Source organism: Lycorma delicatula, chromosome 6 (genome assembly GCF_047948215.1).
Source record: "Lycorma delicatula isolate Av1 chromosome 6, ASM4794821v1, whole genome shotgun sequence".
Taxonomy (NCBI): domain Eukaryota; kingdom Metazoa; phylum Arthropoda; class Insecta; order Hemiptera; family Fulgoridae; genus Lycorma; species Lycorma delicatula.
Window position 1 is genome coordinate 12,212,026 of NC_134460.1, and position 12,512 is coordinate 12,224,537.

Genomic DNA, 12,512 nt, shown 5'->3' on the forward strand with positions numbered 1-12,512 from the left:
GGCCTCGTGAGAAACACCGATGCAGATGCCCAGAGGCACATCTACATTGGTAGATGTGCCTTCATTAGTAGGGAACTCTCTCAAGTTCCCTACTAACTCTGGTATGCTCAGCTTTGTACCGCGGACAGATATGCAGGACATGGTCCACCTTGTCACCGACCCTACATTCCGGACACAAGCCGGAGTCAACCAACCTAACGTAGCTAGACTTTCCCTAAAGGCACAATTTCCCGAAAGAAATTGAGTAGTATATCGATTGGTGGAAACCCAACTAATAGCACGCAACTCCCTAACATTTGGAAAGATACCATGTGTATATCGACCAGTAGAAGAAGTGTTCCACCTAACTTGCCAAGAGTCAAAACCTTGGTCTTCGATTTCTCGCATACACCCTGATGGAAGAAGGCTACTTCTGGCTACTGATGTACTGCTGGCTACATTCCGTAGCCAAAATATCCATAGGTTTCATGCCGGCAATCACAGTGACTGCCTCTCGCGAAACAATCCTGTAACTGCCGACAACAGCTAACAAGAGAATACGCTGGGCTCGTAAAAGAATGTCCCTATAACTTTGGAATTGCAAACAATGAGCCCAGACGGGGGCAGCGTACAACATTATGGCCCCAATCGGGAGGTTGAATTCTCTTGATGGAATTTACTCCATCAAGAGATAGTGGCCATATCAGTCCCTTACGGGTATCTGATTTCAACAGTAAACACCCTAATATGCATATAATGCAACTGCCACTTGACTGTGCGCCACATCCTTGTGGATTGCTGAATTTTATGTTAAAATCTTTATTCTCTTTGTTATCTGATAAGGAGCCCTTTACACTCGCTCTCAGAGTTCATAAATTTATTTTAATTTTATTTCAGTTGTGTATATAGATTTATTAATTTTTTAAATTTTATTTTATTTTTAGGATTTTATCTGTGATAAAATCCTAAAATTTATCTAATCCTAAATTTATCTGTGATAAATTTTATCTGTGTTTTATATTTTAGTTTAAGTTTTTAATATTTTTAAGTTTTTTCTTTTTGTTTTTTGTTAGATTTTATAGTTTGTTTTATATTTTTGTTTTTTGGTTGATGATAATGTGAAAATGTTTTTACCCCCCCCCCAAAAAAAAAAATTAAATTATATTCCTTACCTAGTAGAACCTTGAACATCTTGGTTATTGGACATTCTGGTAATTGAAGTTATGAAGTATAGTAAATTACACCTTATATTTACAATTCGGTCTTACCTGAAATGAACAGCATGAAAATGGCACTTGGGCAGAATACCTTTTAGTGTGTTTGAATTACTTACAAGGTTATGACATTACAACAGTTTATTAACACCCTTTATAGGGCAGTAGGAGAGGGGATCCATTCTTTAAATCCAGAATGATGCTTCTAATTTGGCTCCATTTCCAAGTAAATATCATTTAAACATCAGCAAAAAAGAAATTCATATAACTTTTTTCTAAATATTATTATAAACGCTTAAAAATTCATCTGCATTAGTGTGTATGTAAGGAAAAATAAAAGTTAAAAAAAAATTGACTGTGACTTGAGCCCGAAACCTCTTGATTATGAGACTGGAGTGCTTGCCAGTTGGCTGTTGTGACTAGTTACTTTAATTGCCCAGACATCTTTAAATGTAGTTTACTCAGAACTGGGGCTAAGTTGGAAGCTGCGATATGGATTTAAAGGACAGAACCTTTCCTCCTACCATCCTGTAAAAGGACATCAATAAAGTCCATTGTATGCTGGCCACCTGTCCATGTTAATTGCTGCTTACTTCACAAAGTAAATTTGGTATGAGATGCATTAATTCTTTTCACAGGAAATTTGTCTCGTATTATGTTATCACAAAAACAAAATAATACCAAAGAATAGAATCAAGTTATGCTCCATTTTTGACTTCTTATTAAATAATATATGCAAATTATGATTTGTTTTTTAAGAAACTCTTAAGATCAGTGATCTGAAATAAAACTAACTTTACTGAAGAAAAAAATAGTGTTATTTTAATATTAAGAGGTTTAATTTTTTTTAATAAAATAATTCTATTATATTTTTTAGGATATAAGTGACTTACTTCAAAGCAAACGGTCAGCTTTAGAAAAGTACAATGAACTATTGAACTGGAATAATGGTGTATCACAACAGTTGGATCATGTTAAACATCAACTTGACCTAAATGAGCCACTTGAACCAGCTGAAACTGAATTTCTGAAAATTGTTAATGAAATAAAAAGTTGGACCGAAATGTCTAGAGCAATTGATCTTCTTTGTGATCAAAGTAATGTTTGTATTGATGGAAAGAGTGCTCGTTCTATTGTTGAGGAATTAAGTGGCAAAGCTGATGCTTTAAGGTTTGTGCTGTAGTATTATTAATCTTAATTTCGTAATTGTTTCTTAGTTGTTATATTGTAATGCAAATTTACATGTACTACATTTTCTTTATTTTCATACCTAACTTGTGCAGACATTGGGCCTTAGAGTATGTAAGGCAAGATTACATTGTATGTAGCAAGCAACACTAGTATGGATGAGGGGATTCTAGGGCTGTTTTGATTGCTAATCAGTTATCAGAGAATTAGTAAACTTTAAAAAGCAACACTTAATGAAAATAAAAGAAAATAAATTTATAAAGATAAAGTAATGAATAGATGTAAATAGTTTGGCAATAATGTCTGTTAAAGCTCTGTCATAGGATCAGCATTATCATAGATCAGTAGTTTATAAGATCAGCATTATATATATAAATGCAATTTTATATATAAATGCACACTTATCTTGGTTACTCCTACATCTTTCTTACATTTAACAAGCATATTTTACAGTTCCTCTTAAGTAATATTATTGTACATCTACACAACTATTATACATCACCCTGAAAAGAAAGATACATATTAATATCAACAAATTTTGTTTGTAGGACAGTTGTAATTTTATTTTTATTTAACTTTTTTTTTTAACTGAATTTTTACAGGCCTCGACTGCTAAGGTCATTAGCCCTCGTCACATTCTTTAAAAGAAATTATCTCCATCGGGATCGTCATATGTAAGGGTATAAAGGGCCCTTACATTTTATTTAAAAACACAAACTTCACAATAAACATTAAAACATAAAAGACAAGGACAATCACAAACACTTACGGGGTGTAAACGGCCCCAATATTAAAATTTGAGATAGGTTCTCAAAAGACCATGAAATTAAAATTAAAATTAAACTTATCAATACCATATCTTTCTTTCTTTCTTCTACGAAGTCTCATTTATAGTTTGTTTAAGCACCCTCGGGGCGACCAGAACCGCCGTTGAGCAGTATATCAGTCGTGCCAGGGTGCCATGGCAGTTGAATCCTTCTTATATCAGGCCATAGGCATGCACGGCGTACACCCATAGCCTCGCGCCCTCAATCCACCCTTGAGGGTCCCCCATGCCATCATCGGACACACCCGACTCACTGCTCTTGAATGCAGGTGAGCCAAAATGGCCTAGGCAAGAGGGCTACCTCCCGTCACTATACGTGCCACGCTTCGAGACTCCCTTATATGTATATATAAAACTACCGCTTAGAGTATCTTTTACCACAGCTTTAAACTTCCATTTTATAGACTTTTAAGAAGTCCACTGGCGTGTAAAAATGCAACTATATTTTCTTCATTTCCATTATCCAGATCAGCACTAATATTATTTGTAAGACGGAACCTCTTTCTGAGGTCCTCATATATGGTACACTCTTCTATTAGATGCTTGATTGTCAGTGTTTTATTACAAACACCGCACATTGGTCTCACTTCGCCAGTTAACAAATATAAATTTGTTAATCGCGTGTGACCGATTCTAAGTCTGGTCACCGCTACTTGTTCACGGCTAGTCAACTTAAAGTCGCTTTTCCATTTATAAGGAGAAGTTTTAACTGAGTTTAATTTTGTATTTAAACTCCTCCATTCAGCGTTCCACTTGTTTCTTACTATGTTTGTTAGACGGTTTTTAACATCTGCCACTCTTACAGGAAATGCATCCAAGTCATCGCAGACTGTTGCCTTTCTGGCAGCTTCGTCTGCGACCTGTAATACCAGCATGCCCTTTCACATGAATATTCATTGTTGACGCGTACTTGGAAGGTACGGTCATTCATGTAGTTGCTGAGCAGTATAGGCAGATTGCCACGAATGCCCCATTCATGTATCTGGAGCATTATACCATGACGCCAGGTCATATTGAAAGCCTTCTGAAGATCAAAGAAGACTCCGACACAATGTTTCCTTTTAATAAAGCTGTTATATATAATGTCCTCTAAGCTGATCATTTGATCAGTGGTAGAATGGTATTGCCGAAAACCTGCTTGATACGGTGATATCAGGTTTTCTTTTTCCAAAACCCTTTTTCCAAAACCCAGACGAGTCGATTATTAATCATTTTTTCCAGTATTTTTCCCATAGCACACGTCAAAGAAATAGGACGATAGCTATTGGGGTCTGTTAAATTTTTATTTTTCTTTGGCACTGGAACAACATGAGCTTTTTTCCACTGCTGCGGGTACGTTCCATCCCGCCATATTTTATTATAAAGTTGGACCAGCAGCTGTGTTACCTGCTTTTTCCAACGCTTTCGCGAATTCTTCCATTTTAAATGGTACATTATATGGGTAATTGTACTCAGTTCTAAAATTTAGTAGACCTTCGAGTTCTTCTTTTTTGGTTCGAAAACCTTCCTCGTAGTTGGCGAAGTGATTGGATAACAGCTCTGCAATTTCATATGGAGTGTCTTTTATTTCATCTTCATCTTGAAGGCTAGTTATGGGAGCAAAATCATTACGCCCACAAATCGCCTTCACTTTCCTCCAAACATCTGATGCAGTAGTAGTTTTGTCGATGGATGACACGTATTGCTGCCAGGATCGTTTTTTCGAGTCTATCATAAGACGTTTTGCATACGCCCTGTATTTCTTAAAGGCAACAAGATTTTCTATGCTAGGACGCTTAAAGGCGTTATACGCCCTTTTCTTTCTTTTTATAGCTTCACTTATTTCATCGTTCCACCATGGAACGGGTTTTTTCGTAAGTTTCCCAGATGTTTTGGGAATATATCACGATGACGACTCAATATTGCATTTGTTATGGCGTCGACATCGTCTCCCATAACTCCAGTTGTCTCCGGGAGTATCGTTCTAGCTGTGAAGCTCGTCCAAATCTGCCTTTTCAAATAACCATCTTTTAGGGATGGGATATATTGTTCTTGTAACATCAGTTACAATTTGCACCGGGAAATGATCGCTTCCATGCAGATCGTCTGTGAGTGCAAGATCTATACAGGACGTCGATCCATCTCTGGCATTGAAAAAGGTTCCTGATCCGTCGTTTATAATAATAAGTTCTGAATTCATCAGGAACCCTTCCAGTTCTCTTCCACGGGGATCTACTCGATCTGATCCCCAAAGAGAATTATGAGTATTAAAGTCACCCACCAGTAAAACAGGTGGGGGAAGCTCGGAAATTAGTCTTGCTATGTCATCCTTATTCCAATCAAAATACGGCAAGTATATGCTGCAGACAGTGACCTGGAGCGGACGCTTCATTCTAACGGCGACCGCTTGTAGGTTTGTGTTTAGAACAACCGCTTCGGTGGTAGCTCTAGTCGATGTTAATATAGCTACTCCACCTCTAACTCTTACATTTGGCGGTTGATCTCGCCGAAATATATCGAATCCTTTTAATTTAAAATTTTCATTTCGGCGGAAATGCGTTTCTTGCAGACATATACAAATCGGGTCTACGTCATGTACCAAGCGTTGAAGCTCATGGATGTTTGAAAAACATCCATTGATGTTCCATTGTACAATCGACTCGCTAATTTTTAATTAAATTATTGTCTGGGTTTTCCTTTCGGCCATCCTTTCTTCCTTTTCTTCTCCATCCTACGAACAGCATCGTGTTCGCGGAGAAGGTCGTCGCCTGTAAGGCTTCCGGTCTCTGTGTCGGAGACCACCGAAGCCGCCGACGACGACGGGCATGGATCGGCGCCGGTTTCAGGCGCCGATTGAGAGGCGGCAACCCAACACGGCCGCTCCCCAACACGGAGGTCGCACCGGTCACCGCCTGTGGGAGGGGGGACACTCGCCCCCCTGTGTGATTTTTTGTGGCCTCTGAGGCTTAGAGGCCACTTCAGTTACAAGAGGCTTGGGAGCCTCCATAACAGTCTCTGTAGGTATCACCTTTTTCTTTTCATCAAGAATCTCGCTGAGACGGACTTGACATTCTGGTTTGGTGTCCGTTTTCTTTTCTGGGAAGCAACTTTCACTTTTATCTTCAGCAGGCTGTACCACTATCTTTGGCTTAATAAATTCTTTATTGCCAAAAGGTTTCATCTTGTTTTCGATGATCCTTTCGATGTTAGCCAAAGTAGGCGCAAGTTTATTTATAATTTGAGCCTCATCTACAGCAATCGGAGCAGGAGCAGGAACAGCAGTCGCAGCTTGAGCATAAGATGTTGTTGCGGGCGTTAATAATCTTTTTGGCTTCGATGTAGCTGCCTTTCTGCAGGGTTTTAACTTCCTGCACAGCTACTTCTTCTTTGTAGACAGGACAATTCCTGGATCTACATGAATGTTGTCCCTTGCAATTGATGCATGTAGGGGTCTCTTTACACGGCTCTCCCTCATGCACCTCTTCGCCGCACACGCATTCTCTCACATTTGATAGCGGTGTGGCCAAAATGTTGGCACTTGAAGCATCGCATTGGTTGCGGGATAAATGCCCACACATCCAATCGATGTATCCCCGCTCTAATCTTCTCCGGCAAGGTAGGCCGGTTAAATGTGAGAACATGAGAGGCTGAAGGTAGGACTTCGCCATTCCTCCTCATGTTCAATCGGCGACACTCAATTACTCCCTGTGATGACAACTCCTCAACAATTTCTTGCTCCGTGCAATTTAGAAGATCCCGACAGACGACCACACCTCTTGAGGTGTTGAGCGTACTGTGGGGTTCTCCAATCTTTTTAAGCCCCAAAATCTTTTGAGACTGGACATCATTTACAGTCTCAACATGAAGTCCCATGAAGGTCTTCCTTATTTCTTTTACAGGGCCACCAGCGCATTTGGTTATCTCCCGAGCGATGAGAAAAGGACTCACCCTCGAGAAATTTCCATCCTCCTTTGTAATGACCAAATATTTGGGTTTCGGTACATTACTACTTTTAAAAAAACCTTTTTGTAAGCTTTTTCTAGCCTCAATCTCAATCCTTTTAGTTTCCGCACTTTTTCTCCGTTTTGCTTCAGGCGAAACGGCCGGTTCTAAACGAGGGTGTTTGCGTGAACCCTCTGCCACGTTTAGTTGTTCAGTTTCCATGAACAAATAATCCCTTCTGTAGTAAGGCTAGCCGCCGGGGTACACCCCCACTCCAGGGCTACCAACCCTGGAGGTCTGTTCCGGTACTCTGGTGGAACCGGCATGTCCTGGCACAGAGCGGATGCGCAGTCACTGCACTGACTCCAGGTCCCTACACACCGAAGCTTTCAGGGCTCCCATGCTCCGAACATGGGCACCTTAGCTACATGCTTGCCATCGCAGGGGGCATGTGGACGACAAAAGGTCTCCGTTACACCTGCAAATAACTTTGACCGTGGCCGCCACATCGCCAGCTCTAAGTTTGGTATATGTCCACTTCCTAATCAATAAATTGTTCATATCCTGCAGGTAGCCGAAAAATCCAATCCATGAGGGGACCTGAAGGTGGAAACAGGTCAAAAGAAAAGCATATACGAGGAATTTACTCGGAGCCCCGTTAGCAAGCTATATGTATTGTACATAAGTACAGCTGCCTTACTCACCAGACATGGCTCCCTGAGGTATTTGAATCATTATGGGCATAAAATTAATAGATTTGAAGACAGAGAAGAGACCAAAGGTAATGTAACAAGAGAAGGGTGCTTGTTAAAAATGATGAAAATGCTGAGCTAAGAATCAGGTCTAAATTCCTGGCAGATTATGTGATTTCTGGCATAGGTCTCACATTTTTTCATCTGTAATTTCGTATTATCTATATATCTCATCTTCCTTGTCTAAAAAATCTAAAAAAAAAATTATTATGGCTCAGTTAAAATCTTAAATGTATTAAGCTTCACATTCATGCATAGTTATTAGAAATTAAATCATCCTCATATTAAAAGAAATTTGAAATCTAAATTTAGGTTTTGTTACATTGATTTCACAATACGAAATATAAACTGGAATTTGTTTACATAGTTTGTACGGTGATGGGTGTTCAAGTGGTCTCCACCGAATTTTAGCTAGTTTATTGCAAGTCTGAACTGCTGTATGTGGCCTTTGTTGTCGTGAAATAGGATGATGTTGCGAATCAGTTGCAATAACTGCTTATCGCAGTTAGAACTGCGATAAGCAGTTGGTAGTTGTTTTCCTGCATTTACCATCCTTCATTCATGCAGTAAATCAATCAGCAGCACACCTTTGAGTACCAAAACACAAATGTCAGAATTTTTCCAGCTGGCTAAGATTTCTTGGCCTTGATCAGGGCTCCCTCACCACTTTTCCTCCACGTCATACTTGTTCTTTTGCTTTCTGGGATGTAGTGGTGAACCCACTACATCATAGGTCATCATGCTGCAGGTCACAATATGGTCCAAAAATGCCTCTCCTTCTTCCTCAAAATGATTCAGAAGCTGTTAACAGATGTATTGTACGCCTACCTTTGATGGAATTAGGGACAGTTATGCAGCAGTCACCTTCCACAAGGTCATGAATGGCTTTAATGTTGTCATCATTGACACCGAACCGTGGATGATGTTCATGAATTTTGTTCTCCACTACATCATATTTACTTAAAAATTTTTTGGCCCAATCAAATACTTGAATTTTTGACAGGGTAGAATTTCTGAACTGTGCCTGGAATTGAGTCAACGTACCTCCTGCTCAGATATTCTGCTAGTGATGTGGGAACATGACCTGCAGGTATGGCTAGCCAGTTGCTCCCCCTCCACACATATCCAACTAACTACACACAGTGCCGGTGGGGCACTGTGTGTAGTTAGTTCAATGCTCTTGCTCATTCCATGCAGCAAAATTCCAGTTTATATTCGAATGAGCTTTGTATGTATGCTTTTTTTTTGGTTAAATATGTTGTTTTTCTCAGTGCTTAAAATATTGTATTTTGTAATTTGTTTTTCAGGTTACAGATTGAATCAAAGAAAGAATTAGCAGCTAAAATTGGTAAACAGTGGGCTGAATTTCAGGAAATACAACAGAATTTGTCTCAAGCAATTTTGAGTACACAAGGAAAAATTCAAGAAATTATTGTTCGAGCTGATTCATGTCCCAAACTTGGTGAATGTATTAAGTCACTTGATAAACTTGGAGAAAGACATAAAACGTCAATAAATATTAAGGATCAACTAACTAGAGAAGGAAAAATTTTAATGTTAGAAGATGAAAATAATGTAGCAACTATTCAAAACATTTTAACATCTGTTGATGTCAACTGGGATAAAGTTAATGATTTGATAATTGAACAAAAAGCAAAGTTTGAGGAAATGAACGCTGCTTATAAGAAATTTAATCAAGCAAAAGACAAACTTAAGACCGAGTTACAATCTGCTGAAGCTGTTTGTAAATCAGATGAGTCTGTTCCTCATGATGTAATTCAAGCGACTATTCTTAGTGAAAAAGCCAAGAAAGCATTAGAATCTGTGATAAAAAATAAGAAATTACTTGATATTATGGATAAGAAATGTGAATTAATTATGAAAAAAGCTGAAGAAGTCCCCAATTTCAGTGTTGAAATGATTGAAAATGATCTATCATTTTCTCATAAATATTGGAAACAGGTTCACGATTTACTTAATCAGAAGGTTCAAGCTTTAGATGCCCAGTCGGTTATTTGGAAGCAAATTGATGAATCTAAAAATGATCTTTTACAATGGTTAGGGACAACAAATTCACAGTTGACTGATGCCGTTAATAATATTACTGATACAGCAGCCGGACAAAATAGACTAACAGCTTATAAAAATGAACTTGCCAAACAGCAAGCTGTTAGAGCTGGTATTGCTGGAAAAATTACACAGCTTTTACAGTTAAATAAAGTCGAATCAATACCAACTTTAGATTCACTGTTGGCATTACTTGATGATGAATTTGCAGTTGTTAATGAACTCGCTGATAAGTTAGAGAATGTAACAAGTATTTTTGGTGAAGGTGAAAAGAAAATTAAAAAAGATATGAAAACAGTGGGTAGTGATATCGGTAAAATAAGAGAGAAGTTAATTAAATGTGATGATCTCACTGGTGAAAATGCTAAAATTTTAGAAAGACTTAAAACTTGTCAGGCACTAAAAACTGATTTAAAGAACGTGAAATCAACAATCGATGATGTTAGCAAAGCTGTAGATGAAATGAAAGAAAAATTTCCATCTTTTAAAGATTCTACTGCTGTAAAAGATTTAGATAGCTTAAAGAAACGTTATTCAGGTGTTATTTCACATGCTAACAAAATAAAAAAAACACTTTTAACATTTTTAAGTAAACATCATAAAGAAAAACTAGCCGCTCTTCAAAGAAGTGTTGCTAGCTATAAGGAAAAAACTACTTGGTGTCAGCCTGAATCTGGAAGCGATCGTTACAATTTAGAAGCAAAATTAGCATCTTTACAGGATGTTAAAACTGGTTTGTTAGAATGTGAGAATAAAAAACATGACTTAGATGAATCATTACAAATGTTAGTTGACGTTGAAGGAGATGTCAATACAAAAGAATTAAAGGCAGAAAGAGACATAGTCGTAAAAGATTTAGAATCTGTGAGAACCAAATATGATATGACAAAAGCAATTTTAGAAGAATGTCTTAACTTATGGCAGAATTATGAAAAGAAATCAGAAAATCTTGGTAGTTGGTTGAAAGAAAAAGAAGCTCAAGTTCGTACACATAGCAGTGCTCAAACTGATCTTATAACTATTGAAAATAAAATAAAAGAAATGATAGAATTCCAAGCAGAAATATCGAAAATGGAGCCGGAAATGCAAGAAATTGAAAGTTTAAGCGAACGAGTTATGAAACAAAGTCCAGAATCACGTGTCGGACATAACACTGGACAGCTTGTTGGACGATTCCAAGCTCTTATTAAATTTGTTTCATCATATGTCGATAAACTTGAAACATTAAAACAGAATCATGATCTTTATAACAATACTGTTAAGAAAGCTGAAGAATGGCTATCTGAAGCCGATAAAAAATTAGACACTTTTAATGATGCACTGAAAACTGGTGCAAAACCATCTTTGTATCAGGAAAAATTAAATGACCTTAAAACTTTTACTGATGAAAGAGAACAAGGTCAAGTTCTTCTTAATAATGCTATTGAAAAGGGAGAAATTTTATTCGCAGATATTACTCCAGCAAATAGAGACACTATACGTGCTCAATTAAGATCTTTAAGAGACTCATCTGAAACACTGATTGATAAATCAAATGCAATTGCAAAAAGAATTGAAGGAATGTTAATGCAGCGTTCATCATTTGATGACAGTTACAATCAAGTTACACAATGGATGGTTGAAACCGATAAGAAAATTGGTGATAAAATTGAATTGAAACCTACTTTACAAGAGAAAAAACTGGCATTGCATAATTATCGAACCCTTTCACAAGATGTTAATTCCCATCAATCAATTTTCAAACAGCTTCAGGAAAAAATATCTGTGTTGTCTGACCAAGAAGCAAGTAACAGATTAGATGAAATATTAAAACATTATAGTGAGTTGTCAAAAAAAGTGGAAACAAGAGTTGGGGTTCTCGAGAAACATGTACTTGACCACGAATCATATCTTCAAGATTTAGAAAGATCTAAAGATTTTCTAAATACTCTAGTCACTGAGGAAGCTAACATGGATAAAGATGGACCTGAAACACAGTTGGGTAATGTTGAACATTTATTATTACAAAAAGAAGATGGTGATAAATTATTACAAATCTGCGATTCAAAAATCAAAACTGTACTTGAAGAAACTGATAAATCTGGACATAACATTTTACAAAAAGAATTAGCAGAACATAAAAAGGCATGGAATGCATTCTTTAAAAAATGTAATGATACTGTAGAAAGATTACGCCAGCAGTGTACAAAATGGATTTGCTTTGATGAAAAATTAGAGGGTGTATTATCATGGATGAAACAGAAAGAAAGCCAAGTTAAGGATCAAAGTTTAAAAAGCACTCAAGAAACAAAACAAGCTCATTTGGATAAACTCAGATCACTTGAAGATGAAATTTCTGCAAAATCAGATGAGATCAGTGCACTTCAGTCTGAATCTGTTGATGCTGAACCTGATGTCATAGAAAAAGTTTCTAAAATTGCAACCAAATACCAGGCTCTTTGTAATCAAACTAAGGTATTACTTATTTGTTTTTTTTATAGTATAATAGGTTGTAGTATGCGTTAAAAAGGTTTCTCTTTGAAGAATAAAATGTAGCATGTTTTAGGTCTTTTCTTGGTAATATAA

General features: G+C 37.3%; 1 protein-coding gene across 2 annotated transcripts in view; it reads left to right on the top strand.

The window, feature by feature from the left end:
* Positions 1-12,512, top strand: part of Msp300 (Muscle-specific protein 300 kDa) — a 764,465-nt gene that overhangs the window by 534,334 nt on the left and 217,619 nt on the right. For both annotated transcript variants that reach the window (XM_075369201.1, XM_075369200.1), the window contains 2 exons: positions 2,071-2,363; positions 9,188-12,401. In XM_075369201.1, coding sequence (XP_075225316.1) covers positions 2,071-2,363; positions 9,188-12,401 — 3,507 coding nt within the window. The remainder of the gene's footprint in view (positions 1-2,070; positions 2,364-9,187; positions 12,402-12,512) is intronic.